Genomic DNA, 24,781 nt, shown 5'->3' with positions numbered 1-24,781 from the left:
CTTTCTTTCTTTCTTTCTTTCTTTCTTTCTTTCTTTCTTTCTTTCTTCCTTCCTTCCTTCCTTCCTCCCTTTCTTTCTTCCATAAAAGTTGCTGTTATGAATATTTTAGTTTATATAGTATCTTTCTCTCTTTGACCTCCTTGGGGTATATGTACAATAATGGGATGTCTGAGCTCTGCTGACTGTCCTCTTTTCTATCATCTCTTCTAGTACTTATTCCTGAAGGATGCAAGTTATCTCCCATTGACTTGGATTTCTAGGTTTCATTAAAGCCTAAAAACTCTTGGTTTTGTTGTTTGTTTGTTTGTTTTTGTGGATCTTCCTCCTGTTCTCATGCTGAGAGAGGGAGAGAGAGAGAGAGAGAGAGAACTAAGTGACATAGGTTGTGGAGACAGTAAGAAGGCAATGAAAGTAAAAGTGGTTCCTCTCTTGAAATTCCATCCTTATGCAAGGGTGCACCAGTAAATGTTTAACAGCTGGCTCTTGGGGGGGAAATTGTTTGTAGGACACACTTTTAAGTTTAATCTGAATTATTAACATTTCCTCCATCACTTTCTTAAGTCTAAACAGTCAACTAAACAATAAGTCAACTTTTGAATTGTAGTGTTTTGCCAATGGTGTAAATGCTCACACTGAAAATTTAATAATTGGCTCTTTTAAGCTGGTTTGAGCTGGGTCCAGCACACCCTGGTTCAGTGGCCAATCCTCTTTGATACAGGCACCTTTCTGCTGTCATAGGGACCAAGAGACTAAGAAGAGGATTACCTTGTCATCCCAAAGCACAAGTCCTTTAGTATGACGGAGCCACAGGCACCACCAGAAGCCGCCAGGAGGGGCAGCTAGGTGGTGCAGTGGATACAGCACCAGCCCTGGAGTCAGGAGTACCTGAGTTCAAATGTGACCTCAGACACTTGACACTTACTAGCTGTGTGACTCTGGGTAAGTCACTTAACCCCACTGCCTAACCAAAAAAAAAGAAGTGGCCAGGAGACTCCTTCTCCACTCCAAGTACCTTCCCAAGGGCTGTGCTCTAGCTAGAGCAGATAATAAGCCCAAAGTACTTTTCTGTGACCACTTTTTGTACTTCTGCTTTTATCAGAACCACAGTGAATCACTTTTATAATTTAAGTTGCTGAGTTTTACAATGGAAAGAAACTTTAGAAATCATCCCATCAGGGGCATAGAATTCCTTTAAGGCATCTGATAAGATAACCTTCAAATAGTCTCTGTTTGAAGATCTCCAGTCTTGTGGAACTCACTATCTTTCATCTTTGGATGGCTTTGGTTGTTAAAAAATTCTTTCCTATGTTGAACAAATACACTTTTTTCTAACTTCCACCCACTAATGCTAGTTCTGTTCTCTGGAGCCCAGCTAAATAAATATAACCGTCTTCCACATAACTTTCTAAACATTTAAAATAATAATACTCTGCCATTTATATATAAAATACTTTACAGTGTACAAAGCAGTGACCTCTCAAGAACCCTGTGGGGGTAGGTAGTACAAAAATCTCCATTTTATAGATGAAGAAACTGAGGCTTGGAGATTTTCCCACAGACAAAAAGCTAGGAAGTATCATGGAGAGATTGGAACCTGGGCCTTATAAATCCAAATTCAGTGCTATGAATGTTACCTGGAGACAATCATCACATGCCCCCTAAATCTCCAGAGAAAAAATCCTAGTTCCTTCAACATATCCTTATATGACATCATACTGAGGTCTAACATACTCCTCAGGTGACCTCCTCTAGCTTGTTAACCACTTTTATGAAAGGTGCCCTGAACTGAACAAATGTGGGACCATTACCTCTCTGGTAGTACTACTGCTAATGTGTCCTAAGACCAAATTAAATTTTTGGCTGCCATATCACATTCTTTCTTAGTGATCTCATAGACTCTCCACAATTCAATTATAAACTTTTTGCAGTTGACTCCCAAATCGATATTTACAGAACGGATGTCTCCCCTGAGTTTCAGTCCTGAAATTTCAACTACCTCTAGATCCTGAACTTTCCCACCATCCTAGAACAGAACAATTCTAAAACACAACTTATCCTGGTGAAGACAGGTTTTTCTACCCTCGCCTCAATTAAGGTAATCACAAAAGTCAGCCAGTTTTATCTCATCAGTTGATCAATTAAGCACATAGACTAAAAAGGTCTCATTATTTTGGGAGGAGTAAACTGTTTTGATCTTTGTATGAAGACAGATGACTTGCACAGTAAATGTCTTGCAACCAATCATGGTTGCAAGAAACAGACACACACCAAGCCCTATCTACAATAAACACAGCAAGCCAGTTTTGAATTATGCATTCCAGCTTCCTTGAGTTGAGTTGTGGTTAAATCAAATGGTGAAGACCTCTTGAGAGGGAATCCTCTCCTCCCCACCCCTATTTACCATCTGATGACCTTGTGAACTTGAAAGATGGGGAAGATGTGGAGTTCCCATAGGGAGTTGTTAAGAGTGTCCCCTAGGTAATGACCTTATGAACTTGAATTCCCATAGGTGTTGTCAGGAGTGTCCCCCAGAGTGGTAGCTTTGGGAACTGAGAGACACACCAAGATCAGACCAGAGCCAAGGAAGTTTTAGGACTATAGAAAGGGCACTGACCTTCAGAAACCAGAAGACAGCTACACTAAAAGATGCTTACTGAGCCCTTGGAAAAGGCCTTCCAGTATACAGGAACTGGGAATTTACTCTTTGACCACATGTGCTCTCTATATTTTAGCACTTTCTTTCTATTCCAGGGACTTATGTGTAGGGGGAGAGTGTCTCTGGACACTCGAGAGGAGTGCAGCTAGTGGTGGGGAGAGGAGGTGTTTCTGTAACCGATGCCCATGCACACTTCCTTAATAAATATCCTCTCTGAAAGCTAATTAGATTTGACTGACAATCAGTGGAGTATACCTGTGAGGGCTCGTGAGCAACAGTTCAAGAATAACCCCAGATCTTTAGGGTTACCCCTAAAATTCTAGAGAACGAAATAGCAGTAGGCACCCTTTGGGCATTTGGCCTGCCAATGTGAACGGGTGTTGGTGATACTCTCCTGGAGGGGCTACTATATCATCTCTCCCTGCCCAACCTATGACTGGCAGTTACTTCTCCACACTTAGCTATTTTTGTAAGTGTCACCAACACTGCCTGGTCATTTGTGTTTAAAACCTGGGAATTCTGTTAGAAATCATTTTTTATCCATTACCTCTTGTAGCAACTATTAAATTTGTCTCTTCCTTTCCTTTTCTCGGAATCAGACTAACATTTAACTTTGTGAATTTGGGAAAGTCCCTTGACCTCCCTGGGGTGTGCTTCTTCATTTGTAAAATGGGGATTATTATCTGTGGTACTTACCTGATGGGGTTGTCTGGAAGCTCTAATAAGATAATGTGTATATAAAGTGCTTCGGAAACCTTAAATTACTTTTAAAATGTCAGTTCTTATTATTTCCCAAGGCCACCACTTACTCCAGGATTTTGACCTTACAGCTAGGCTATTGTAATAGTCTCCTAACTGGTCCCCTCCAGTTTCTGTTCTCCCCCTTTCTTGGTCCTCCCACCATAACCCATCTTCAACTCAACTGTCCAAATAATTTTCCAAAGAGACTGATACGTCTTTGAATAGTGGTACCATAATTATCATTAATCCCATTTTAAAGACAAGAGAACTGAGACTCAGGGAGGCTACCCAACTTGTCACACAGGTAGAAAGCAACAGGGCCAGCATTTTAACCAAGATCTGTCTACTACATGAGGTTGCCTCCCTTCTTTCAAAGCACATCTAAGGGTCCCTACCCCAAGCACTCCCACCCCTACCACGAAGCATTTCCTGACCAATCTTGCCCTGAGTGATCACTTCTTCCCCTGAATTCCTATATTGTATCTCATCATAAACGACATATCAGGTACTTCTATAAGTTACCTTGTTTTTCTATATTTCTTCCTTTGTGTATATGTTTTATCTTGCAAATTAGATTGTGAACATCTAAGGGTAAGGACTGGTTCTCATACAACTTCAAAGTCTTCAGTTTCTAATGCAATGCTCTATGAAAAATATAGTATTAAATTGACCTTCCTCATGGCTAAACCTTGACTAACTGAGATCTATGGTGGTGACTTCCTGTCCTCCAAACAAACCAGGAAGGGATAACTACCTGCTGATTTCCTCCTCCTTTCTTTGGCTCCCATATTTCCTTTCCTTTCAGTCTTTCCTACTGCCTAACCTCCACCCCTCCTCCTCATTAGCTTCTATGAAAAATATCCTCTTAAAAGGTGGACCCCAGGTTTTTTCTTCTCCAAAAACTATTCAATGACAATCCAACAAATATGTACTGATCATGAGCCACTCACTGCTTGGGACTTCTCATACAAAGACAAAAAAAATAATGACAGTCTCTCCCCTCAAGAAGCTTCCAGTCTAATGGGGAAGGATGCAAAATGTACGTGGATAAGTATGACACAAAGCAGAATGTGATGAGGTCAGGGAAAGATCCAAACAGTTTAAGAAGACATTTGAAGAGGAAAGGATCACAAAAAGCTTCCTGGGGAAGAAGGCACTTGAGTGGAGCCTTTAAGAAAGTGAAGTACTTCAACAAGTAGATGAGGATGAATTTGTTCCAGGTATAGGAGATGTAAAGAAGAATTAGGACAGGGTATAGCCAAGCAGCTGGGATTTGGAGATTGTGGAGGAGAGGAATGTTTAAAAAGGCTGGAGAGGTACAGTAAGCTTTCTAGTTCTTCTCTTTGTCTTTTTTTCTTTAATTTAATTTTTCTTTTGTTTTCTCAATTACATGTAAACAAACATTTTTAACATTCTTTTTAAAAATTTTGAGTTCCAAATTCTCTCCCTCCCTCTCCTCCCTGCCCCCCCATCTTGAGAAGGCAAGCAATTTGACATAGATTATACATGTGTAGTCATGCAAAATATTTCCATATTAGCCATGTTGTAAAAGAAAATGCAGACCTCCAAACCCCAAAGAATAACAAAGTAAAAAATATCTGCTTCAATCTGCATTCAAACTTCATCAATTCTTTCTCTAGAGTCCTTTGGAATTGTCTTGGATCATTGTATTGCTGAGAATAGCTAAGTCATTCACAGTTGATCATTTACAATATTGCTGTTACTGTGTACAATGTTCTTCTGGTTCCGCTTTCTTTACTTTGCATCAGTTCATGTAAGTCTTCTCAGGTTTTTCTGAAAGTATCCTGCTTGTCATTTCTTACAGCACAATAATATTTCATGACAATCATATACCACAATTTGTTCAGCCATTTTCCATGTCTTTTTTTCTTTTTGCTATGTATCCCTCCCTGAGAAGGTTTCACAGAACATCAGAACTTAGAAGCTCGATCTTCTCACTTTTCGAGTCAAGAAAAGACTCCTTGTAAAAGGTTTTAGCTGAGACTTGAAGGAAATCAGGAAGGCCAAGATAAAGAGATGAGAAAGGAAAGACTTCCATGAATGGATGGACAGCCGTTAAAAATTCAGAGTAGTGTATTGTGGGAAGAACAATAAGGAGGTCAATGCCACTGGATCGGAGAAGAAAGGAAAACTGAAAAGGTGGGGGTTGGGGGAGCAGGTTAAGAAGGGCTTTAAAAGTGAAACAGAGGATTTTCTATTTGATCCTGGAGGCAATAGACAACCAATGAAGTAGCTACTGAATGGGGAGTGGTAGTGGTGGGGAGGATGACTTGGTCAAATTTGTACTTTAGAAATATCTCTCTGACAATTGAGCAGAGGACGAACTGGAGAGAAGAAAGACTCAAGGCAGGGAGACCAACCAGAAGTAATGCAGCTGTAATAGTTCAGGTGTGAAGAAATGAGGGCCTGCATTAGGGTGGGATCAGTGTTAGAGAAGAGAAGGAAGGAAATCTCTATCTCTCGAAATCTATAGACATATATCTATAGAACTATCTACATCTAGATAGATATACCTATATATATAATCTATAGATCTATAGCTACTGATATCTCTGTCTATAGATATCTTTATAGATATAGATAGTGAGAGAGATCTGTACAGATATATAGACATAGATATAGATACATAAGAGATGTGAAGCTATAACTGACAGGATTTGCCAAAAGATTAGATATGAGGGTCAATAGAGTGAAGAATCTAGGATGATACCTAGGTTGTGAGCCTGGAGATTGGGAGGATGGTGATGCCTTCAACACTAACAGGTAAGTATGGAAGAGGAAAGGGTTTGGGGAGATAAATAATAAGTTCACTATCAACCATATTGAGTTAAAGATGTTTGAGCGACATCGAATTTGAGATGTCTAACAGGTAATGGGGATGTGAGACTGGCAGTCAGGAAAGAGGTTAGGGCTGGATATGGAGATCTGAGAATCATCAGCACAGAGATTATAGTTGAATTCTTTGGATCTGATTAGATAACCAAATGAAATAGTATAGAGGGAGAAGAGAAGAGGGCCCAGGACAGAGGTTTGGGGGACACCCAAGGTTAGTGGGCACGACCTAGATGAAGATGCAGCAAAAGGAGGAATTCTGACAGAAGGAAAATTAGGAGAGAGCAGTGTCTCTAAAACCTAGAAAAAAGAGAACATGAAGGAGAAGGTGATTAACAGTGTCACAGACTGCAGAGAGGTAAAAAAAAAAGGATGAGGACTGAAAAAAAGCCATTAGATTTGGCAATGAAGAGATCATTGGTTTCTTTGGAAAGAGGAGTTTCAGTTGAATGGTGAGGTTGGAAGCCAGAGTATAGAGAGGTAAGAGAGTAAAAAAAGGATGTGGAGGCACTAATTGTAGATGGCCTTTTCAAGTTTAACCATGAAAGGAAGGAGAGATAGAGGACAGTAGCTAGCAGTGATGGTAGGATCAAGAGAGGGTTGAAAACATGGCTGTGTTTGTAGGCATCAGGGAAGCAGTCAATAGGGAGAGATTGAGAAAGTGGGAAAGACAGAGGAGGCAATGTGCCTGACAAGATTGGACAGAATGGGATCCCTTGTTTGCCTTGGAAGAGAAGGCTTTTTATGAGACTGAGTAAAAGAAGAAATAGGGGAAAATGTCTGAGTGACATGAGATGCGGATGAGGAGAAAAAAGGGAGTTTTGGGAAAATAGCCTCAATTTTATCAGTGACATATAAAGCAAAGTTCTCAGCTGGAAGGGTGTGAGGAAGGGGAGCTATGGGAGGTTTGAAGAGGGATGAAATAGTAAATTGATTAGGAAGGTATAAGAGTATTGCTTTGCTACAGTGAAGGTCCAGGTGAGATTATGCAAAAGAAATCTGTAACGAACCCATTAAGCAAGATTCTGTGATTTTCCAGTCTCATTAAGTAGCTCCAGTATTAGAAATGGTGGCCAGGTATGCAATGTCATCAGGAGGGAGTTAGGGCTCAGTTAGTGTCAGAAGATGGAAGGAGTGGGGAAAAAAAAAAAGATTTACGTTAACAAAGAAAGCAAGTTTAATAATTATGGAACAGGTATCCCAGGGAGCAGAGAGGAAGACAGAATTGCTAGAGTGGGACACGTTGCGGGTAGGGTTAAGCTCAGAAAGGGGGGCAGGAGTGAGGGAGGAGGCAGTTGAGGATAGAGAATGGGGTTTGTACTTCAGTAGTTGGGGCTGGGGGTCAGAATTACTAGGAGGAGGAGAATATCAGGGGGTGGTAGTATGTCAACCATTGACAAACGAGTCCAGAGTAGTAGTTGTTGGAGAGAGGGATGCTGAGGGGGTCAGGTGATCACACTGTTCAAGGTCCTTCCTCATGACAGGTGGTGATATTGGGCTCTGCAAGGCCTTGGGAGGCTGGTCTCATAACAATCAGACTGTTAAGGTAAGTCTGGTATAGTCCAGGAGAATCCGGTCAGGAGGCAAGAGGTGGCGGTGGAAGGTGGGTCCCTGGAACACAGATGTTAAAGGCCAGTGGCCTGGGGCTGACAAAAGGTCCTCTGAGAAACTCCAAGAGAAAGTGCCTGGAGGTGGGCAGCCTGGATGTTGGGTTGACATAGGATCCTCTGAGTTGGCACTGTTGACCACCCTCTCCTCCTAAATGCTTTTTCCTCTATGGATTTTTGCTTGTGGTTTTTTTTTTTTTTTTTTTTGCTTTTTTTGCTAGGCAATGGGGTAAAGTGACTTGCCCAGGGTCACACAGTTAGTGAATGTTTTGTGTCTGAGGCCGCATTGGAGCTCAAGTCCTCCTGAGTCCAGGGCCAGTACTCTATCCACTGTGCCACCTAGCTGCCCCTCTCTATGGATTTTTATGACACTACTTTCCCCCGGCTCTCTTCCTACCTGTCTTCAATCTTCTTTGTTGCCCCTTAAACTGTGGGTGTTCCCCAAGTCCCTAGGTCTTTTTTTTAAATAAATTTTTATTTCTCTTTTGTTTATAAAACAATTACAATGTCTCAAATGATTTTTTTTTTTGGTGAAGCAATTGTGGTTAAGTGACTTGCCCAGAGTCACACAGCTAGGAAATGTTATGTGTCTGAAGTCACATTTGAACTCAGGTCCATCCTGACTCCAGGGCCGGTGCTCTATCCACTATACCACCTACCTGCCCCCCTAGGCCTTCTTGTCTTCAACTTCCATGCTCTCTCTTTAGTAACCTCATCAATCATGAGTTTAACTGTCAGCTCCCTATAGATGATGATGTATATAAGCACATGGTAGATAAACATACACATAGACACATACAGACATACATACACATGCATACATATATATGGTTAGTTGTTGTCCTTCATTCTCGAAGAGGCCCAAAATGACATCACTATGTTAGAGTCAAGTTACAGTGTGTCCGACTGTGGCTGATCAGACCTGCACAAGCTCAGAATGCTCTACCACAGGTTAGGCACAAAGAGTCCACATGAACATTTGGAGGGGAGATGTCTCTAAGTTTGCGTATCTCACATGTCCTTTGAGTTACTGTAATTTTGCTTTGTTCACAGAGCACAGCACTTTTATGCTAGGTGGTCCAGTGTCTCCCAAGTCTCTCAATTGATTTCAAAGTTCTTCAGAGAGAATGCACACCACATAGAGAAAGCCCTTGTATCTGCCCTGGGCTTCAGTCCTACATCACCACTGTCTACTGGCAATGTAGACTGGATGTCCTAGAGATAGCCCAAATTCAACATGTCCATAACTGAACTCATTACCTCCCTTCAAACCTTTTTCTGAACCTCTCTCCTTCTGTCAAACGCATCATCATCCTTCACGTCTCCCTGGTTCAAACTGTCTTCATCCTTCTCACTCTCTCTCACCCCACATATCCTTTCAGTTGCCAAATCTTCTTGTTTCTGCCTCTGAAACATAGCTTGCATCTGTATCCTTCTCTCCACTCACACAGCTTCCACCTTAGATCAGGCGTGTTCCACCTCTCACCTAGATGACTTCTATAGCATCCTAAGAGGATTCCCTGCCTCCAGTCTCCCACCACTCCAGTCTACCTTAGCCACTGCTGCCAAAATAATTTTCTTCAAGCTGTAGAACTAACCATGTAACTTCTCTTCTCAATCAACTCCACTGGCTCCCTGCAGCCTCTAGGATAAAACATAAACATTTCCATTCAGTTGTTAAGCCCTTCACAGACTGACCCCAATCTATCTTTCTAGAGGCACTGGACATTTTACTGACCCTTCTGTCTTCTCTCCAGCAAAACTGGTCTTCTCTGTTTCTCTCTCTCTCTCTCTCACACACACACACACCATGAAGCACTCTGTCTTCTGACTTTGCACTGTCTGTCCTTCATAACTGGAATGTACTTCCTTCTTACCTCTTCTTCAGAGTCTTTCTCTTCCTTTAAGGTATAGATCAAATACCAATTTCTGCATGAAGCTTTTTCCTGATCCTCTCCAACTGCTGGGTCCTCTCTCTCAAACTACCTTGTATGTAACTACTTATTATATACAAAACAAGGTGTTCCAAAAGTCTTAGCACAGTTTTAAGTTTTGATAGCTTCAATCTTTAGCTATTACAGTTTAAAACTGTGCTAGACTTTTGAAACACTCTGTATTTGTACTTACTCACTTTGTATTTATAAATTCTGTATATTTACAAATGTATTTGTTGTCTCCCCATTTAGAGTGTAAGGTCTTTGTTTCATCATTTTTATCTCCAGTTTTGCCCAGTGCCTGGCACATAGTAGGTACTTAATAAATACTTGTTGATTGATTTGAGCCAGTCGCTAACCAGACCAAAGACTGAGGATGTGCCATTTCACAAAGTAGCACTAAGAATCTTCCTGTTGAATTGAGATTGACAAGTGGTATGACACAAAGGATAGATGACTACAGGACTTGGAGTCAGGAAAAATAACAGCTGAACCTTATATAAAGGTCTCATCTGAGTCTCAAAGCAACCTTGTGAAGTAGGAACTACAAGCATTATACCTATTTTGCAGATGAGGAAACTAAGGTTCAGATAGTCTGAATGACTTGCCTATGGTCACACACTGATACTAAAGGTCAGGGTCAGTTCTTTCTAACTTTATATCCAGCACTCTGGTCACTACACCACTGAGGTTCTCCAAGAAAACCTGGCTTCAAATCCTACCTCTAACCCTTACTAGCTCTGTGACCACTTCACTTCTGCATGCCTCAGTTTCCTCATCTGTAAAATGGGTACCTGTAATACCTCCCTTTCCCTTCCTTGTTGTAAGGACCTCATTATCTCTTCTGCTACCTGCCCTTTGCTTTCTGTGACTACTGAGCAGAGAACAGGAATCAACTATCAATTTACATTTAAGAGTGTCAATAATTATTATTTTAAATTAATTGGCAAAAACCCCACAGAAACAACTTAAAGGAAGTAGGATTCGAACCTGCAATTGTTCTCCAGGCACAAGGTGACCCATGCGCAAGTCGCTTTTTAAGAAGCGTCTCGTGACTCGACTTCCATGAATTGGAAATGAGCAAAATGAAACAAGAAAAAAGCGGCTTGGAGCTGGCTGAAGCGGAAGGGGGCGTGGCATATGCCCGCTCCTAAGATGGCCTCCGAATCTGTCCATCATCACCGCTCTGGGACCCGCCCTCGAACTCACCTCTTCTAGCGTGAACAGGGGCTCCAGCACGCCATTGGTCAAGCCACCTGTCGCTCAGCCCCACCTCCTTTCTAGCAGGGATGGTGGGAGGGGGAGGTCGATGACAGCTTCACTTCCGGCTCCGGCGGTGTGGGGAGCCGGGCCGATATGGAGGAAGATGCCGCTGGGTTCCAATCGCCGAGAGCTGAAGCTAGGGCAGGAGCAACAGCCTAGGAGTCCCGGCCCGCAGAGCGCTGGCACCGTCGACAGGGCCATCCGGGGCTCAGGAGGTAGGAAGCGGTGGGTGTACACGAGCCGGGACTGCCGGTGAAAGAATTGGGGGGAAGTGCGGGCTGTCCCTGGGGGCGGGGCAAGCGGCAGGGGCGGGGCTTTGGGGGCGCTCGGGGTAAGGGGGCAGAGGTGGTTTGAGTCTGGAGTCTCAGGACGGATATTGACGTTTTGAGGGCGGGTGGTTGGGCAGGGGGTCGGCTTTCGGGTCAGTACGAGGTTGGAGAAGGTGGAGTTGGGGGAGTCACTTGGCGTTTGTTTTGGGAAGCGGGGTGGGGGTAGGGCGCGTAAGAGCTGCATGGAAGGCTTAGGTGTAAGTAACTTCCGAAGGGGCAGTCTACACGTATGGTTTATCACAGAAGGGCTTATATAAGGTGGTTATATAAGGTCTAACAAAGACCCAGGAGCTAACTCGTAAGGGTAAATAAAATCATCATAGAATCAGTCAACCCCTTGTATGCCCAAGTCCGTCTTTGTTGTTGGTCTAGTAGAATTGGGTGGGAGGGATTCGAATTCCCCCAACCCAGTCTCCCCAGTTTCAAGTCTCTAGGGGAGACTAGGGCAGAGAAATTGCGGCGTGGGGTGAGGAGATCTGGGGACTCGGCCTGGGAGACAGTGATATCAAAAGGACTGAAGCTGTAGACCTGGGCAAACGTGGTCTACCATAGGTCCAATCCTAATGAAATCAGGATGGAGTCAGGCAGATCCTTTTGGTAGACTTTGGTGGAGCTTAGGAAACAGCATATACTTTTCGTGGACCTAGATCTCTGTCAACCTATTGCTTACCCACCTCTGTCTAGTGTGAGGAGTAGAACTGGTGTTTGTACCAAATAGTCTAGTGGTTTGACTTTGCCACTGGCCTAGAGTATACTTCAGGGCCAGAACCGTACCTTCCGATACCTACCTTTGTGTTTCTCTGCAATGTGAAGAAATTAGAAGGTATCAAGCCGTGCACACAATTAAAGGACTAGGAAAGAAACAAAATAATTGGGCTGGTTGAATTTGGAAGATCAGGTTGAAGGAGAATGGCTCTCTGATGGGAGTTTTCATGGAGGAAAAGTATTGGGGGCAGCAATATGGCAGGAAATATGGGGAATAGACTGCAGGAAGAGAGATTTCAGATCCATGTAATTAGAAGCAATGACTTCCTGAAGGAACTGAGGGAACTCTGTGTGTCCTTGCTTCTCTTCTTAGCCTTTCTTCCAAGGTGTTGAATCACTTCTGAGGAATAATCCTCTGTCTTCCTGTCTTGTTAGAAATGATGTGAATCAGCAGCCTCAGGGCTCCCTTCTCTTTCAGAGAATTTAAAGTAGACAAGTACAGGTGAGAGCTAAAGAGGAAGCATAGGAACATTGAGAAGGGCTAATAAATGAAGATAGCTTGGTGACCTGTGATTTGTCATAAAGAGTTTCTTCCCTTCTAAAATTAAACTCTTGAACTGATCCCACCCTCAGCCACATTCTCCTTATCTTCTTTAACTTCATGTTCTTGCCCTGCCCAGTATATCATCAGATTTATATGAGTAAATCAGGAAACCTGTCTTCCAGAAACAGTGTTGTATTTGTCCTAAGAAAACAGCATATTCAGCTACTCAGAAAACAGGTTGGAAAAGCAAAGAAAGAGATTGATTTTTCCAGGGAAAACTGAAGCAGTGCCTGGGCATCTAGGTAGTCATCAGGTTCACTCAAACCTGGAGGACTGAAGGCCACATTTCCACAGCCGTGCCTCCTGTTCTTGGGAAGGAACTGACGCGGCATTGAGTGAACTATTCTGGAAACCTCCACTCCCCAGATCAAAAATACTAACTCCCAAGATTGGAAATGTATCTGACACATTTCTGTGTCCAGAAACATGTCCCCCTTCTCTTCACTCTCAGAATGAGACACTTATGCTAAGATGGGTGAATATCCTCTGCAGAAGTAGGGAAAGACAAAAGTGCCCTTCACCCTTCCCAATCCCTATCTCAGTATTGCTGTCTCAATATTAGCATTTTCAAGTAGTTATGCTCTGATCCCAAAGTCTTCTCTGTCTCACCAAACTTTTATTTCTTGTGATTTGCCATTCTAGCCAAGCCAGTTTATTTTCTGTCTTTTCATACTCTTCTACTGTCAAACTTTTGTTTAGGTTGTTCTCCACTTAGAAAGGAATGGAAAGGTTATTTTTCTCAATCCATGCTCCTCTCCTGCTTTCAAACTGTTTTATATCCCCTTCCTCCAAGGAAGCCTTCTCTAGGGTAACCTTGAATAATGCTGACCATTCATTTCCTTTAAATTATTGACTAAACTCTCAACCCTCATGTACTCAGTTTGCTCTACAAGTATCTTTTGCTTTATAAAAGATGTGTTTCAGCAAAGTTGGTTAGGAAGCTAAAGAAGCCAGGAGGTAAAGATGAGATGGGAGAGAATTCTAGGCATAGAGGATAGCCAGAGAAAGTGCCCAGAGGCAAGAGATGGAATATCTTGTTCAAGGAACAATTAGGAGGCCATTGTAGTTGGATTGAAGAGTATATGGGAAGCATGTAAGATGTTAGAAGACTGGAAAGTTGGGGAGGGGTGGAGTTGGTTCTGAAGGGCTTTGAATGCCAAATAGAATTTTATATTTTATCCTAGAAGTAATGGGGAGCTGCTAGAGTTTATTGAATAAACTGGGTGACATGATTAGACCTGTGCTTTAGGAAAACCGCGTTAGCTGCTAAATGGAAGACAGACTAGAAAGGGGAAAGGTTTGTGGCAGGCAGACCCATCAGCAGGCTATTGCAGTGGTCTAGGTATGAGGAGATAAGGGTCTGTACCACGGTGGTGGCAGTGTCAGAAGAGAGAAGGAGGTACATTTGAGAGATGTTACAAAGGTGAAATTGGTAAGCCTTGATAACAGAATTGATACAGGGGGTGAGAGATAGTGAAGAGTCAAAGATGATGCCTAGGATGTGAGCTTGGAACACTATCAGGATGCAGGTGCCCTCAACAATAATAGGAAAATTTGAAAGGAAGTGGAGAGTTTTCCTGGAAAGATAACAAGTTCAATTTTGGACATGTTGAGTTTAAAGTATCTATAGGACAGCTAGTTCTGAGATGTCTGATAAGCAATTGGTGATGCTCAACTGAAGGTCAGGAGAGAAGGTTAGGTCCAAATAAGTAGGTTTGAGAATCATCAGCATAGAATATGCTAATTAAATTCATGGGGGCTGATGAGATTAAGTGAAATAATATATAGAGTGAGAAGAGAAAAGGGTCCAGGACAGAACCCTTTGGTATAGCCACATTTAGACCTGCATGAAGCTCCAGCAAAGGAAACTAAGAAGATTCAGTCTGATAGGTCAGAAGGGAACCAGAAGAGAACTAGGTTTTCTCTGGGAAAACCTATAGAGAAGAGAGTATCTAGGAGAATAGGGTGATCAACAGTCAGAGGCTACAGAAAGAGGTCAGAAAGGATGAGGATTGAAAAAATGGTCATTGGATTTGGCAATTGAGAGATCATTAGTAACTTTGTAGAGAGCAGTTTTATTTGAATGATGAAGTTTGAAGACACAGCGTAGAGTTAAGAAGAGAGTGAGAGGTGAGGAAGTGTAGGCTTCCTGTTCAAAACTTTAGGTTTTATAAAGTGAATTAGTGGTGTACTTGATAATTTCTTTGTTTGAAATTATATAAGGTGAATTTACTTTAACTTTGGGGTGGGGAGGGAGGTACATAAATATTAATTTGCATTGTTCTCTACTTTTGTGTCTTATGTTTGTGTCCTAGAGTTATATCTTATTTACCTTATCCAACTGGGAGCTTGCTGTTCTGAAAAGACCTTATCTTCTCTTCCCGATTTTCATCCAAGTACCTAGGACAGGGATCAGCGCATAGTGGGTTTTCAGGACTGGGGACTTAAGGGCAAGAGTCTGACTGACAAAGCTAAGGAAACCTAACCAACCTTCCCAAATAGTTGCTCTTTTCTTCCTTTCCTTAGAATGTTTTCTAATGATTAAAGGAACAATGACCCCTTTGGCCTAACTTTGGAGGGGGAGGGGGGGAGGAGATTCCATATCTTACTACCATGATTCTCCATCCCCAGCTCTCTCTTTAGCAGGAAGAAATTTATAGAACCAGTGAGTAGCAGGGTGGATCAAAAGGAGGAAGAGGAGGAAAGGAGGATATAAGGATCAGAAAGACTAACATAGGACTGGAAGTAGAGGGGTTTAAATTACCAAAGAGGAAGGACTGAGTAGCAGTGGGCTGCTTCAGTGGTGACAACAGATACTCTACCCATGAGGAAAAAGAGACTAAGAGAAAGAGAGCATCATGCCAGGTGTACCATCTAGCTATTGGAAGATGACCACAGTGGGAGGAACAATGGCTTTAGGTCTCTGTGTTTCCCCATCTTGCTCAGGTACTTTCCAATGGATGTCTTTAGGGATGTTAGTCCCTAGAAACCTCACTCATTGGCAGGTGGCCCATCTGCTTCATTTTGGACCCTACTGGGAAGACTAAGAAGAAAGTGATACAATCCCTAACCAGGGGTATACTACCAGAATCCAGGCAGAAACAGTGTAGATTATCCATCCATGTAGAACTTTAGATCTAGGAGCTGATGAGCAGACTTAGAAGTGAAGCCTGGTAAAACAATTTGAGACCTTCTTAAAGGATAAGAGTGTTTAAATGATTTGGGAGGGACAGGGCTGGGCAAACATGAGAGTATGAGGCATCTTGGTGGTGGGAGGTACAGCCTTTGTGAAAACTCAGAGGGTAGAAATGGCCAGGGGTGAACCTAGGACAGGGAAGAGTTTGTCTGGCTGAAGTGATGTTTGACTGGAGTTCCTAGAAGCTGAAGCATTAGCTAGGATGCCTGGGGATACAACTTCAGAACTCAAATTGTAGAGACATTGGGCAGAGGAGTCCTGACCTCATCCCTTCCTACTATTTCTCTTCCTCTTTTTCTTCATCTCATTCCATCCCACTCCCTGCATTGCCCAGGCATTCAGGCACAATGGAGGATAAACGCAACATCCCAATCATTGAGTGGGAACATCTGGACAAGAAGAAGTTCTATGTCTTTGGTTTGGCAATGACAATGATGATCCGAATCAGTGTCTACCCCTTCGCCCTCATCCGCACACGGCTCCAGATACAGAAGGGCAAGAGCCTCTATCAAGGAACCTTTGATGCCTTTGTCAAGATTCTGCGGACAGATGGGGTGTTAGGCCTCTATCGGGGTTTCTTGGTCAACACACTCACCCTGGTCTCTGGCCAGTGCTATGTTACCACCTATGAGCTCACCCGAAGGTTTGTGTCGAAGTACAGCCAGAGCAACACTGTGAAGTCCCTAGTGGCTGGTAGCTCAGCCTCACTGGTGGCCCAGAGCATAACAGTGCCCATTGATGTGGTCTCCCAGCACCTGATGATGCAGCGCAAGGGCGAGACCATGGGCCGATTCCAGGTGTTTCGGGGTACAGAGGGCCGGGGCATAGTGGCCTTTGGCCAAACCAAGTATATCATTCGGCAGATCCTTCAAGCTGATGGAATACGGGGCTTCTACCGAGGTTATGTGGCTTCTCTACTCACCTACATACCCAACAGTGCTTTATGGTGGCCCTTCTACCACTTTTATGCAGGTAGGCAAGGGTGAAGTGGGAAGAGTATAAATACTGAATAATGGTTGTAGTTGCCAATGACTTTCTGTAACAGAATCAGGATTAGCTAATGGAATGGGACATTGGAATGGGAAAGAAGCATGAACTGACTATGGAAAGAATATTGGGGGTAGATTATAAACCCCACTTTTTTTTTTTTTTACAGAGAAAGAAACAGAAAGCCTAGAGAGGTTTTATCTTGCCCATTTCATACAAGTAGTAAGTGGCACAGCATGAATTTGAACTCAGGTTCTTTGATTCCAAGTCCAGGACTCTTTACCATACTATGATGCCTTCTTAGGGTGGGTATTTTTCTTTAGCATTGCTCCTGTTATTAGATTTGAGGTGGAATGTAACCTTTGTACCTCCCTAACTCATACCCTCAGGATTTCTATGCTTATCTCTTTCAGGGTCACGAAATGTACTTTTCCAGCCTATAACCCTTTATTTTGCGCTCTTATCTAATTCATCTTCTATTATCTTGCTCTATCAATTATGTTTGTCTCATATCTTCAAATACTTCTTTGAATTAAACTTCTGCTCCCCTTGCTCTACTGAAACTCTCAGAAGTCATCAGTGACATTCTAATCATTAGGTTCAATTACCTTTTCTCAGTTTTCCTCTTTGACCTGTCTGTTGCATTTGACATTGATCCACCCATTCCTTCTAAAAAGAAAAATTTCAGTACTGCTACTCTTTTGAGTTATCATCCTTTCTCTTTCCTTCTTTACTTTCACTTCCAAATTTCTCATAATAGTAAGGGACAATGTACAAGGGATTCTTACATTACTTAGGAAGTTAGATAGGATGATTTTTGATCTTCCTGCAAACTCTTTAGATTCTAAGAGTGTTCCGTATTCATTGTCTTACCTTCTTAAAATTATTTTTCCCTTGGCTTTCGTAATCATGCACTGTCCTGGTTTTTCCTCCCAATTTTCCAGTTGTTACTTTTGTCCCTTCTGTTGACTTCTTCCCACCCTCTATTTTTGAATGCTCCTCAGAATTCTGTCCTTGTCCCTTTTCTGTTTATACTCTTCTACTCCTTGGTGATTTCATTTAATCTGTCAGGATGTTAGGAGACACTCTGTTTTCCAGAGCTAAGGCCCAGCAAGCAAGTTGTGCCTTGAGCTTTGTGTAACAACAATCCTTTGCGCTCATCCTCTGGATGATCTCAGCTCCTGCAAAATCCCAGAATTGTTTCATTCAGTTCTGTCTGGTTGACAAATCTCACATATCAGATGGCCTCCAAATCTTCAGTCTGGACCTCTCTATCTGCATGCCCTTCGAACTTCTTAAACTGAACAGGTCCAAAACTTAAGTAATCAACCAATCTATTTCTGTGTATGGGACCACCATTCCTCTAACATCCAGGCTTGAATTCTCAGAGACATCTTTGGCTCCTTCCTCTCCTCTCCCTTCTTTGCCTCCAATTGTCAAGACCTATCACTACCTCTGCAGTGTTTCAGACACTTGTCCCGACCATCCTATTTCCAGGGTCATCAGAACTTTATTATCTTTCCCTAGACTCTCCTAACTCATCTTCCAACCTCCCTTAAATCCAACTTGCACACTACTTCAACTTCAGTTGCACTTATTGTTTAGCAAATAAAAGCTACTCCCTTCACATAACCCCACACTCTAGCCAAACTAGACTATTTTCTGTGCTTTCCCACCTCAGTGCATTTGTGCAGTACCCTCTACTTAAAATTCCCTTCCCCATCTCTGTTTGTCAAAATCTTACTTCAAGGCCCATTTCAAATTTTGCCTTCTCTATGAAGCCTTTCCTGATTCCCCTTTCCCCAAGTAGAAATTATTTCTCTATATTCTTAATAGCACTTTTTTCATACCTCTCATAGCAAGTATCATTTTGGTATGATTACTTCATTTTAAGGAGTATTGTATGCTCCTTCAGCACAAGTAGTCTCTTATTTTTGTATCCTCCTGAATGAGTGAAAGGGATGGTAGCTGGAATCTTTGCCACCGTCTACTGCTTTCTTTCCATTGTTTCCTCTTTCCTTTCTCCACTCTCTACCAAAGTGAGAAACTGGACCTGGTTCGTGCTGTAGCTTGCAGGTTCGGGGCCAGTCCAGGCAGGCCCATTTTGGCTGGTGTTGCCAAGCTTGATATTCTTTGCCAGTTGCATAATCTCTGTCCTCTGCCTTTTTAAGAGAAATAGGACATTCAGATAGGAGATAGTGTTGCCAATGCAGTTTGCTCTTGCTGGCCTACCGTCACCCAGAGTTTTGGTTCGTGTACTGCACTTTTGGGAGAAAAGGAACTAGAAACTGGAGAATTGAATTGTAGGAATTTTGCCCTATCAGTTGTGATTCATTTACAAGTCTCGTTCTTAAGTAGTATAAGAACAAACCACCCAAACTAGAAGAGGGAGGTGAGAGGTAGCAGAAGGTACCTTCTCTAGGAGTAATAGGAGTTATGGTAACTCCGTCCAAAGAAGAGAACACTGAGGGGAATCCTGACTCCATGTAGGTGGTGAGCCCTTAATTTTTAGCTCCATGGAGTATATGCTGAAAGGAGGTAGCTGCTATTACAGTGGGGGTATGTGGGGAGATGGAGGCTAGACTAGAAGGCTTTCCTAATGATCTGGGAATACGTGTACTGAGTAAGTGGCACCATCTCCTTTCTTAATACTTTTGAAGAGTAAACTTCCACTGGCCTGGGCTTTGAGGAGGTTCACTAGTTTTTCAGAGCAATGATTTTGCTGTTTAATTTGGAAATGGGAGGTATCCCAATAAGAAGCATAGGAGTGATATATCAGGAAGAACTCCCCATCTATCAGGAGAATAGGTAAGCAAAGTTATAGAATCTATTTCCCCAGAGGGGACCTCTTCCATTCAAATTAGGTGGTGAGATTGAAATGACATTTGAAAAGGGTGGGATGGAAGAAGACAAGGAAAAGGTGGGGGTGTTGGGGTAAAAGATGGCCAACCATGCAAGATAGTCATCTTTAGACAAGTAGAAGCAAGGAGCAAAGGGGAGTCACTTGCAGGTCTTAAATGTATTTGCTTTTTCCCCCACTTCAGAGCAGCTCTCCCACATCTGTCCTAAGGACTGCCCCCACATAATCTTCCAAGCCATTTCTGGGCCCCTGGCTGCAGCCACTGCTTCTGTCATCACCAACCCGATGGACATTGTCCGAGCCAGGGTACAGGTAAGAAGTCTCTTTATCATTGTTGAACCCTGTCTTGAGCATGACCTCCCAGGCCATTCTACATTAGGATAGTTCTAATTATTAATAAGTTTTTCTTAGACGAAGCTTAAACCTGTTTTACAGTTTTTATGTTTCTAATTTTGTCCTGTAGGGCCAGTCAGAAGTATAATCTGTGTTTGACATGATAGCTTTTCAAATACCATGAAAACCCTCTTGACCATCCTAAATCTTTTCTTCAGGCTAAACATTTCTACTTCTTCATTTCTTCACTTGGTCTAATCTCAAGACACTTCATTATCTTCATTTCCCTCCTAAAGTTGCTCTCTAGCTGATTGATGTCCTCTCTAAAATGCGGTGCTTAGAATCGAACACAATAATCCTGATATGGTTTGAGTATGGTAAAGGACAGAAGGACTATTATATCCTAAAGTCCTAGCGACCAGGGAATCTTTTAACGCAAACTAAGGTCACAAAAGTTTTTCTGAATGTTGTGTTATGCTACAGGTTCTCAAACCTTTATTCCAATGAAATCCCCAGGTCTTTGGCAAATAAACTGCTCTCTGAGCTGTATTTCCTCAATCTACTTATGAAGTTAATTTTTCAAACTCAGGTATAAGACTTTACATTGATCCCTATTAAACTTCATCTTATTACATTCAGCTATCATTCTAGCTCATCTAGGCCTTTTTAAATCCTGATTCTGTCATCTAACATGTTAGCTGTCCCTCTTAGCTTTGTGGCATCTGCAAATGTGAGGAGCATACCATTCCTGTATCCAAGTCATTGATAAAAATGTTACCTAGTACAAGGTGAAACACAGATCCTTGGGGTGCTCCACTAGGGATCTCCCAAAAGGCTTCCATTCAACTGTTAATCACACCTCTTTTGGTTCAGTCAGTCTGCCCCACAGTTCACCTGAGCTCCCCTGGGGATGTGGGCCTTGTCCCAGATGCTTGAGAGTTGGTCTAGGGATTAGAGGTTTCTACCTTTAAGGAGTCCCCAGTTTGATGGGAGAAATAGGTCAGATATGAAAACCTGGCAGATGATTGAGCTGAAAGATCTTTGGGAAAAACTGAAGGAAGCAGAATCAGAGCAACTTAGAGAAAAGGCCTCTCTGAAGAGGGAAATGTGGAATAGGGTTAATATTGGCTTGTTTACATAGCACTTTAAGGTTTGCAAAGCATTTTCCACACTGAAACCTTGGTGAGGTATGAAGTGAAGTGTTACCTCCATTTTTCAGATGAGGCAACTGAAAAGAAATGGTTAAGTGACTCATCCAAGGTCCTATAGCCAGCAAGTGTCAAAAGTGAGACTTGACTAAGTATCTGCTGACTCTTTTCCACTATGCCACAGGTTAAAGTTAGGGATAGGGTTGGGTAGAGACGAGTTGGGAAGTCCTGGTTTGGGGCTAAGGAGAAATCTTCTGTGAAGACTCAAGAGAGAATGAAGTCTGGAGAAGGAAGGGGTTTGTCTTCCTATAGGTCACCCTAAGCCGTAGAGTGAGTCTCCTGAAGACAGAGGTGCTTCTGAGGAGCTATCCAGAGAAAGAATAAAAGAGATGAGGTTCCTTGTCTTCTGGAATCCTTAGTGGGGAGTAAAACATACCTTTCCCCCTTTTCAGGGCAGAAGTAAAAAAGAGGATCCAGCCAGCCAGAATTATTGATACAAGTGTTGGGTTATGGGGGTAGGGGAGTCATTAAAAGTAAATAAACAATATAGCTTCACTGATATGGCGGAGTGGATAGAATTCGAGGTTTCGAGTCAAAAGGCATGGGTTCATATCTGGCCTCTGACACTTACTGGCTCTGTTTTAAGCCTCAGTTTCTTCATCTGTAAAACAGGGATAATAATACCTGTTCTATGTATCATACAAAGCTGTTGTGAGAATCAGATGAGATAATTTTTGTAAAGCCCTCTGCATATTTAAAGAGTTATGTATATTTTATTATTCATATACTGATTCTTCACCATGTTGTTTTTTATAGGTGGAGGGCAAGAACTCAATCATCTTGACCTTCAAGCAGCTGTTGGCAGAGGAGGGCCCCTGGGGCTTCATGAAGGGTCTCTCTGCCAGGATCATTGCAGCCACACCCTCCACTATGGTCATAGTGATAGGTTATGAGAGTCTCAAGAAGATCAGCCTTCGGCCAGAACTTGTGGACTCCAGACACTGGTAATGGGTGGTAGGGAGAGGAGCCTGCCATGCCTTGAAGAGAGGGACAGAGAGAAAGGGGACAGCACCCTCCCTTGGCCGTGCACACAGTCCTCTGCTGGGCTGGCTGCCTAGAAGGGGGACACCAAAATGCTGTAATTGAATAGGCTTTGAGCTTGGATCTCCAGCTCACCCTGTTTTTAATTCTCTGGCCAAACTGAGCCCCCCTTATCCAGGCTTCCTTTTCAATCCTTAGCCAATCCCTTTTTTAAAAGGGAATAGTTAAGGAACCTTCCTCAGCTTCCCTCCATCACCATCCTTAGGCTGTACATAGGTTGCCTTTCACTCTTCTTTCCCCTTTGACTGCTTTTTCAGACTTCAAGGGACCACGGTCACCTCTTGCCCTGGCCCCCTTTCTTAAGCCAGCTGATTCTTAATTTTTTTAGGATGGAGCTGCCAAGAAAACTGTAATATTTTTTCCCTCACCATTGGGGGAGTGCCCGTCTCACCAAGCAGCAGAGAACCTCTAGTTGTCTGGATAATTCTTCCCTCTATCTTTGGGGAAGTTGATAGTTTGGGGTGAGGGAATGGGAAGAAATTCTCTATGGATTAATGGGGTTTTTTTTTTTTTTTTGGTTTTGTTAAAAATTTGTGAACCAGTTTGTTGTCTTAAGCCCTGATAGAACACTATTCCTGCAGCTAGACCCCATGTCTGCCATAGCAGTTGGAATATGTAGCTTTTACCTCACCCCTGGTTCCCTATGCTCTTCATCTTCCTTAGTCCAGTTCCCAATAGGCCTTTGGTGGCACCTTTGACCACTGGTTCCCCATCTCAGCCTCCCAAATGTTTTCTGTAGTAGGCATGATGCCTGCATAACTTACGCTGACAGGGAAGAGCAGGCCAAAAGTAGCACCCTGAAAAGTGAGATTGATCATGTAGAGGGTTTGAAAAGAGAAGAGGAAGCTTGCTGAGGCAAAGGAGGAGAAAGCATATCATCACAGGTCATCTTCAGCTCTGGACATCTCCAGCCATGGATACATTTCTTCCATTAGTGGCAGCAGATGCTATCTATTCCCCATGGAACACCTCAGCTGAAGGATAAGAATCTTTATAAGGTATTGAGCTGACAATCTTATCTCACCCTGTGATACTAGAAGTTAGCACAGGCATATCCCTAGAAGTATGGTGATGGTGGTGGAAACCCAGCTCCCCAAGAAGGGGTTCTCAAAATGGGGAAGGATGCATCTTTCCTCTGTCTCCATTCACAGCCATCACCATTTTACCAGCATGATACTGCCAAAATTTCCTGTTGAAGCCCTTCAAAAACCTAGGAAACTGAACCACTTCATCTCCTATTGCAGCTCACACAGAGTGAATCAGAGTTAGATTCAACCTTACTGATTTTCCAGTGGGGCTACTGAGTTGGTTCCTGGAATAGGTGCCTTGGTGTAGGACCTCTTGCTTCTCCCCATCCAGGAAAGGTTAGGGTGCCTTTCCATTGAAAGGTGCTAGCTTTACAACAAACTTGATATTTCTTGTCCTTTACACCCCACCCACCAACCACCCAGGTACCCTGGAAACAGCGTCTATTTATATTGAACTTAATTCTCTGCATCACTTTGGGTTTCCGTATCCATATTTGTGTCTTTAATATCTGTCTTTATGTCAGTCTCTCATCCACACCTCTTCTTTTCTACTTTGCTGAGGGGTTTCTTCTCATGTCCTTTTCTCCATCTCTGAAGGACCCACCTGTTCTGAAACATACAATTCTTAGGCTTGGAATGACCCACATAATGGAAATAGAATTGCTTCGTTCTCTTTACCATCACTATAAAACCCTGATTTTTCTTGGTTCCAGGCCTCTGCCCTGCGGGACTTTGATTTCAGGCATCCTTCTCTATCCTGGCTGAATAGAAGTACTGTGGGAATGTAGAGGTGATTGCACCCTCCACCCCCTTCAATTCTGCATCTCCCTTACACACCTCTCCTCTGCTTCTCTATAACCCCCTTGTGTCTTGCTATTTTCTTGAACCCTTAACTTCACCTTGCCCAACACTGCTGTTCCTAACATTTAAGGGATTAGGCAATGTGTTAAAGGGACTGAGACCCTCACGAATGTTTATTTGTAGCTTAGGGATTGGGTATTGCCCCAGACCCTGAGTCCATCAGTGGTAGGGGGAAGACAGAAGAATACTGGCTTGTTCCTTCCAGGGTAGGAAGGTTTAGTCCAAGAAGGGAAAAAAAAAACACAACTGAGGAAGGCTGGAGTGTTTTTGTGTTGAATTGATCTGTTAGAGCTGAAGCTCTCGTAGGAGGGAAGCAGGGAACCGTGTGGCCCTGATGCGAGGGGCTCGGAAGAGAAGATGCAGAAACGCTCAGACTACTCTTTGACCATTTAATACTGAGTGACAATGTAATGTGACTATTCAAACAGGTTTCACTGTTGCACTGTAAGAAATCTTTGTCGTATGATTAAAAATTTTTATTGTTTGAACCCCTGGGTCTTGGTATGCGCCTGTTTTGCGGGGCCGTGACAGGAGTACCCAAACGGAATTCAAAGTTTGCAGGCTTTTTCCACCCC

General features: G+C 42.8%; 1 protein-coding gene across 2 annotated transcripts; it reads left to right on the top strand.

Annotated features, from left to right (window-relative positions):
- Nucleotides 1-11,038: 11,038 nt before the first annotated feature.
- SLC25A44 (solute carrier family 25 member 44) lies at nt 11,039-24,694 on the top strand. 2 transcript variants are annotated; one of them, XM_027871200.1, is made up of 5 exons: nt 11,039-11,269; nt 12,722-12,776; nt 16,220-16,860; nt 19,920-20,047; nt 22,033-24,694. In XM_027871200.1, exons 1-5 carry the CDS (start codon nt 11,101-11,103, stop codon nt 22,222-22,224), a joined length of 1,185 nt encoding a protein of 394 aa, XP_027727001.1. In that variant the 5' UTR covers nt 11,039-11,100; the 3' UTR covers nt 22,225-24,694. The 2 variants fall into 2 exon arrangements, with proteins under 2 accessions (XP_027727001.1, XP_027727000.1); XM_027871199.1 differs by lacking the exon at nt 12,722-12,776 and having other exon boundaries at nt 11,181-11,269; nt 16,223-16,860.
- The last annotated feature ends 87 nt before the right edge of the window (nt 24,695-24,781 follow it).

Source organism: Vombatus ursinus, unplaced genomic scaffold (assembly GCF_900497805.2).
Source record: "Vombatus ursinus unplaced genomic scaffold, bare-nosed wombat genome assembly UNPS02014798.1, whole genome shotgun sequence".
NCBI lineage: Eukaryota > Metazoa > Chordata > Mammalia > Diprotodontia > Vombatidae > Vombatus > Vombatus ursinus.
This window is presented reverse-complemented; position numbering and strand designations above follow the sequence as displayed.

Excerpts from the sequence above, each read along its gene's own strand:
- SLC25A44 (XM_027871200.1), top strand. The coding sequence starts at position 11,101 with ATGACAGCTTCACTTCCGGCTCCGGCGGTGTGGGGAGCCGGGCCGATA. Across the intron at positions 16,861-19,919 it reads CTTCTACCACTTTTATGCAG|AGCAGCTCTCCCACATCTGT; the intron begins GTAGGCAAGGGT and ends CCCCCACTTCAG. Across the intron at positions 20,048-22,032 it reads TTGTCCGAGCCAGGGTACAG|GTGGAGGGCAAGAACTCAAT; the intron begins GTAAGAAGTCTC and ends TGTTTTTTATAG.